This window comes from Melanostigma gelatinosum (genome assembly GCF_949748355.1).
Source record: "Melanostigma gelatinosum genome assembly, chromosome: 6".
Lineage (NCBI taxonomy): Eukaryota > Metazoa > Chordata > Actinopteri > Perciformes > Zoarcidae > Melanostigma > Melanostigma gelatinosum.
Genome location: NC_136639.1, coordinates 10,466,203 through 10,473,609, shown reverse-complemented (window position 1 = coordinate 10,473,609; position 7,407 = coordinate 10,466,203). Strand labels below are relative to the sequence as shown.

The 7,407-nt window shown below is 35.7% G+C and overlaps 1 protein-coding gene across 1 annotated transcript; it reads right to left on the bottom strand.

Annotated features, from left to right (window-relative positions):
- Positions 1–436: 436 nt before the first annotated feature.
- On the bottom strand, positions 437–1,629 carry LOC306778393 (immediate early response gene 5-like protein). Its single transcript, XM_079269882.1, has one exon. It carries the CDS (start codon positions 1,383–1,385, stop codon positions 507–509), a length of 879 nt encoding a protein of 292 aa, XP_079126008.1. The 5' UTR covers positions 1,386–1,629; the 3' UTR covers positions 437–506.
- Between the last annotated feature and the right edge of the window lie 5,778 nt (positions 1,630–7,407).

Below are 7,407 nucleotides of genomic sequence, written 5' to 3'. Positions count from 1 at the left end.
ATTCATCAGGAGTTGAAGTCGCGATTTAAAGCCAATACATCAATGTTTTTTTAAATAATGTAAGTTTTATTGATTGATAAAATCAGGCTCTGAAATGAATAATACATTTACAGAATGATATTCTGCGTTGAGATGGTGCAGGAGGCTGCACAGATCTTTTCTGGCCACATGATGGAGCTCGTCCAACGTCTTTCCAGAGAAACTGAGAGTTAATTTCTTCAGGAAATAGGCTACAAACCAAAGACTGACTCCAGTAGCCCAAATGAATCACCAGACTATAAGGTTTAAATGAAAGATACAATTCATGTATACCATGTGAAGAAAGTATATCATTGGCACGAGAAATGTTACTGTCCAAAAGTATTCCAATATGAACATGATTGCTCTTTAAAATCACATTTCATCAACCTTTTTCAATAACAGAGGAGAGAGGGGATTGCAGTCGTGTCATGGTTTATTTGAGAAGCAATAAAATAAAACAATACAAAGAAAAACAATCATACAAATCAAAATGCTTCAATTGCTCTGGTCCACCCACTGCCTGTTAACAGTGTATGTTTTAAACAAATAGTTTGGGCGGCGAATATTTGTTCAAGGTCCGTCTGCTGCCAACTCACAAACTCAGATAGTCCACCTGAACCCAGCACTGAGATCAGGTTGGAGATGTTTGTGTTGTCCAACTGGTCCGAGTCTGAATGGAAATCATCCTCAGTTCTCATCCTTTTACATGGCACTGGCCCAAAGTCTGGCAAATAAAACTCTGGATCGACAATATGATAACTTGTGTCCATCTTTCGCTTTTTAGTGTAGCACTGCGCGCCCTGCGGCTGTTTAGACTGCGCGCAACAGTCTGAGTGGAAGTATCCATTCGTGACAGTAGTCACCACATGCGTGTCCAAGTCCAGGACAGTCTTTTGGTTGGCTTGTAGGTTTGGGATAGGTAACTCCCAGGAGGATTTGTCTGCACAACTCCAACAGGCTTCCGAAACCATGAGGTCAGAGTCACTTGGTGAAAGCATTGCGCAGGCAGATGCATCTTGGTGCGCCACTTCGGCAGGCTGGCCGTTGGGCTGGTGCGCTCCGCAGTGCCAAGTCTCCGACTCAACCCCAGTAAAGTTGCAGTAGAAGTCATCAGCCAACTCCGTTAGGCTCCCGCTCAATTCAAAATAGTCTTGCCTTTCACGGACTGCCCCTACATCCTCATATTGATGCGTCCTTTGCGTTTGCGACACGTTTTTGCTCATGTAAAACTGCCTGGCGTTTCTCAGTACGTACGTTACCAGTAAGTTCTTGTGGAGCTTGATGCCTCCTCTTTGCGTCCTGGAGCTTTGGATTTTCCTCAAAGAAATGGAGATCAGGTTCTGTGCTTCAAATGCACACTCCATCCTCAACCGGGCCAGCCGTTCTTTCCTCTAAGTCTCTCAAATGGGTTGTTTCTTCACTGAAGAAATTTGTCTTTAGTTGAGATTCCTACTGGATTCGTGTAGAGACTGTGTCCATAGCGCTCCATGTCTCCCCAGTAAGGGCATGGATTTGCAACTCTCATCTTTCCTTGCCACGCCCTCACATAGACATTGTCCAATGGGAGGGAGGCGGTGCTTCTGTGACACGCAAATATCACTACCAGCCTCATTCAGAATGCACGTAGGAGCGAGCATGCTGCATTTCACTAAATGTGTTCTGTGCTTTTTAAGTCTCGGTGCAGACAAAAATCACCACAATTATTGTCCATGTAGAAAAGAGCAGAGCAGAATATAATAGAAAAAGAGGAGTTGGATAGAACAGATAGAACATAGTTGCAGTAGATTATAATAGAGGGTAATATAATAGATTAAAAAAGAAAATAATGTGGTAACGAACAAACTGAATACAATAGAGCATATTAGAGCGTAATATAAACAAATAAGATCAGCATATACAACAGTAAAGAGTTACAGAGTAGACTGGAATAGAACAAAACACAATGGAAACAGAGGAGCCAAATAGAGTAGAATAAAGCAGTTAGTAATTACAATAGAATAGAGTAGAGTGAAAGCAAAGCGATATAACCCAGTTAGTAGTTACAATAGAATAGAGAGTGACAGAATATGATAAAATAGCATTGGGAGTAATAGAATAGAAGGACATGTTAGAGTATAATGTTATAGAGTAAAAGAACACATAAGAAAATAATAGAATATAACCTACAGTAGTAGAGGGTAAAGTAGAATAAGAGTAGATTAGAGTAACATCGTTATAATTAGAATAGAATAGAAGGTCCTTGAGAGTAATAGACTAGAATAGAACATAAAAGAAAGTAACTAAAAGGAATATAATAGAGAGAAATATAATACAATAGAACATAATATAGAGTAATAGAAAATAACAGGATAGAGTTGAGAGTAACATAATGGAATAGAATAGAATAGAGAGTAATATAATTGAATAGAACATAATAGAGAGTAATAGAAAACAATATAATCGAGTTGAGAGAAATAAAACATAATATAATAGCAAGTAATAGAATACAGTAGAGAATGACATCATAGAAACGAACAGAATACAGCAAATATAACATACAACAGAGCATACAGGATAGTTTAATATAATAGAAAACAACAGTAGTACCATCATAGTAGATAATGATAGAATATAATTTATAAAAGAGTAACCAATAGAGCAGAATACAACATACAGTATTAAAGAGTAATATAATGGAATTGATTTGAATAAAGACTAGTACAGGGTTATAGAATATATTAAAACAACAATATTAGAGAGTTGACTGGAGTATAACAAAACAGAATGGAAAGAGAGAAGTATAACATAGTTGAATATAGTTTGTAATCACAATAGAAAATATAGAACATAGTAGAGTGACAGAATAGAATATCCTTGAGAGTAATAGAATAGAACAAACTAGAAAGTATTAAAGTAGAAAAGAATAGTAGATATATACACACTAGAGTATAGAGAGGGATAGACTAGAATGAAAAATGTTAACGAGTACCAGACTAGAACACATTAGAGAGTAATAGAACACACAAGAAAATAATATCATATAGCCTACAATAGTAGAGAGTAATATGATAAGAATAGACCTGAGACAAATAGTTATTATTAACAATAGAATAGAATAAACTAGAGTGACATAATAGAATAGGCTTGAGAGTCAAAGGGTACAATAGAACATAATAGAAATGATAAAACAATACAGTAGTATAAAACATAATAGATAATGAGTAATAGAATAGAAGATAATAGAGAGGAATACAATGATTAGAATAGACGTATTAGAATTGAATAGAACATAATATAGGTTAACAGAAAACAACAGAGTAGAGTAATAGAATGGAATAGAGTAGAGTAATATAATATGATATAATAGATAGCAATAGAATAGAATAGTGTAGAAAGTAATAGAATAGAATAGAATAGAGAGTAATAGAATATAACATAAAAGAGAATAGTAGAAAAGAACATATTAGAGTAATGAGTAATTGGATACAATATAATAGAAAGTAATATAATAGAATAAAACAGAACATACAAGATAAGCTAATAAAATAGAATACAACACAGTAGAGTGATGGAATAGAGTCAGATAGAATATAGTAAAGAGTAACTTGTAGAGCAAAATAGAACACACAGTATTAGAGAGTAATAGAATGGAAGATAATTGAATAGTAGAGAGTAATAAAGTAGATTTGAGTAGAATGAAATAGAATATAAAGAGAGAGAGAGAGAGAATAGATGATAATAGAGAAGAATATAGCAGTTAATAATTAAGATAGAATGGAACAGAGTAGAGAGTAATAGCAGACAGAATATAGTAGTTAGTAATGGCAATATAATATAATATAGTAGAGAGACAGAATATAATAGAATATCCCTGAGAGTAATAGAAATAGAATAGAACAGAGAGAAATAGAATGGAAACAAAGTAGAGAGTGATGGAAAATAGAATATAGAACAATAGAATAGAAAATAACAGTAGTACATAGAGAGATAGAACAGAGTCAAATAGAATAATAGTAAAGCATAACCAATACATTACATTTTACATTAAATTACAGTCATTTAGCAGACGCTTTTATCCAAAGCGACTAACAATCAGTGTATATTCAACATAGGTATTCAAGAGAACTGCTAGTCACCAGAAGTCATGAGTGCATCTCCTTTTTTAAACGCACATCTAAGAGCATAAACCAGAGCAAAAGTACAGTGAAACAAACTAATACAAATACAATAAGTGCCACAAACTAATATAGAGCAGAATAGAATGTGCCACATAAAAGAGTGATGGAGAAGAATTAGATAAAGAATTGTAGAGAGTAATAGAATAGATTAGAACATACAAAGAGTAATGCAATAGACTAGCAGAGAGTAATAGAATAGCATATAATATAAAAATTATTAATCGACCTATTTTTGGAGAAGTACATGCAGTTCAAATAAGCTTCTCAGAGCCATGAATGAAAGAAAGGCCAAGTCAAATATGTCACCGGCAAGATCTTAAAACTAGAAGGATGCAAGAGTATGAACAACGGAGAAACAAGAAGCCAGCGTAAAGGCAGACTGAAAATGGTAGGTTGGGATTGCACAAGAAGAAGCACACTGTAAACCCCAACCCCAAAATAGAACAGAACAGACTGTGGAGAAAACAATATTCACTTCTACACAATACTACACAATTATGTAGGATAATACCCTTCTATACTATGCTGTACTGTACTGTAATATACCTGTTTACGAAACAAATCTTTCCTCAGAAGCCAAATCACATATACTCGTGCAGAGTTTATTTCACACACACACAGAGTTGATTAAGAATGTACTGTTTGGATGTGACAATGATGTCATTAGGACTGCCTCTGACAATAGAAATAGTGTCACCGCACTCACATGTGTGGGGTAAAAGCTCTTTGTAGAGAGATTACCTGTCATCCGTGCCCCACATCTGTTTGTGTGTACACACACAGATGGCTGACATCATCCTGAACACCTGGATGTGACTTTGATTTCCTGCCAAATGCGTGAATCAGGAGGACAGCCACTATTATGGTTATCATGCTCTGATAATGGTGTAAATTGGAGCCTGACATGTGTGCTCTCTCTGGGATCGTTTAAAAGGCAGAGAGCAGATTGATATCATATTTTATGGTACAGCGTGGGATGGTATGGCATAGCATTATATTCTATGGTATAGTTCAGCAATTTGTAGTATAGTAGTAGTGGATATTCAACTTTTATTTCACTCATGAGTCCATATAGCAACAAACACAAATACAACAACAGATAGATTTGTTTACTTTCATTTCAAGTACCTTTGAAGGTGTTGTATTTAACATTTAGAGCATTAATATAGCAGCAAACAGCATTTTGCTATGTAAAGATAAAGTGGAGTAATGTCTACCTGAGCAGAGAACGAAGTCGCTCTCCCTCTGTGTGTGTTGTTATCAGAGCTTCTCCTTGCTTTGTTGACATAGTCGGGCCGGCAGCTCGTGCTTTTAGTGCATGTGGGCATGCCCCACTGGTTAGCTCATTGCAGGCACTCGTCCCTGCTCTCATCCAGAGGTTACAGCTGATAATGCCATCGCGACGGACGGCATTGTTGCTGAAGTGTATAGGCCCAGCCTCAGATTACCCCTCAGGTAAACTGTTAAACTATTTGCTCTGTCAGTACTTTCGCTGTAGTTTGCACTGTTAGCGCCGTTAGCAGCTGCCCATGTTGAGAGACGTTGAGAGGAAATCAAAATGTTCCCAATCTCGGATCTTGCACCTTTAATGGTAATATTTCAACACGACTATCACTATCTAAATCACACTGGAAGAGAGAGTCTGGATTATTAGCACTGTTTGACAAAGGAGATTGTGTAGTAAAGCATAGTATAGTACAATAAAGTACAATAGGGGGAAAGTTTAGGGCAAAATATATTAACATCTTGGTTTGTTTTGTTTTTGTGGGAGCAAGACCCTTGAGAGCAAAAAGAATACACATGCCTTCGATACACGTTTTGTACATCATGGTCTGGATTAAGTGTTGCATTATGGGTGGCTAAATGTTAAAGCCACTGGCATGCAAATGTGACAAAATGAAGGTATGTCACAGTGAAAAAAATAATAACCGTGACGAACATTTTATTGAGCATCACTGGAGAAAAAGCAAAACGTACAATCTGTGAGAGACAGAGGCAAAGGTCAGACCTAATGTCAAATGGACCACGTTTCAGTTTTGAAGACACTGCTGTACTTCCACACTTATGTTGATTTAAGTAATCTTACGCAGCTTATAAAACAGAGAAGGCTTTGCTGGTTAAATATTAAAGCACAAACAGTAAGAATGGACCAGTCTTTTATTGCTGATCACATGGACCTCAGTGTGCACAACACAAATACTAGTAGAGAAATTAACGTGCTATTTTAATGATGAATCGTGTTTAATCTTAAATCATATATGCTTTTTGGACAATTTTGAATAAACTGAACATATTATGCATGAACTGAAACATGGCGTTGGTTCATAAACAGACAATGCACAAACGTCTACCAAAAAGATACAATAATAATACGAGAATAAAATGGTGCATGATTCTTAATCTCTGAAACAAATATGGGCATGGTCTCTATGAAATCTTAAATACAGCAAGACGCTAGCAAATTGAATTATACCATTTAGTACTGTGTATAGTACACTATGTCTACAGTCTCACTGTTGGGGCGAGGTAAGTGTCAAGCTGAATGTCTTGAATACAATTTGATGTTGACTGAGGGAGATTAAACATACAGTGTTCTTTATTTTAACGGTGGTTTGTTCTTGTTTATTTATTTTCTCTCTGTACTGCTTCATTCCAATCCCATTACCACACACAACACACCTGAAACTAAGACTTTGATTTCAACTTCTAGATGTGTTTTCACAAAGAAAACAAAGAAGACTTTATATTAAGTACAGTACAATTCAGATAGTATAGTTATACTAGGAATTTCCACAAAACTACCTCTTGCATAATGAGTATATTCAATACAACCAGGCTGTAATAAATCCGGCTTTTGTTGTGATTCTTTTCATGCTTTCAGATTTCTAAAACACCTTCAATATCACGTAGTTCACTATAGCATCACCACTAATGACACCCTCATTACGTACCACAGAGTGGAGTTGATACACAAAAAAGTATAATTCTCACCAAAAAGTGAGCGTAATGTAGGCAGCACTTTATGCATGAATGGCATTGTGCAGGCGTTTCTATTTTTGCAGTACATTTTTTGCTTAATAAAGAAAATGATCTTTATAACAAAGACTTGCTGTGTTCACATGTTCTATTTTAAGAAGAGAACACTTAACTTTTTTTTAAACCACACATGAACCACACATACAACTGACAAAGAGAAAGCATGTTTAGATTTGAATATTTTTTAGGATTA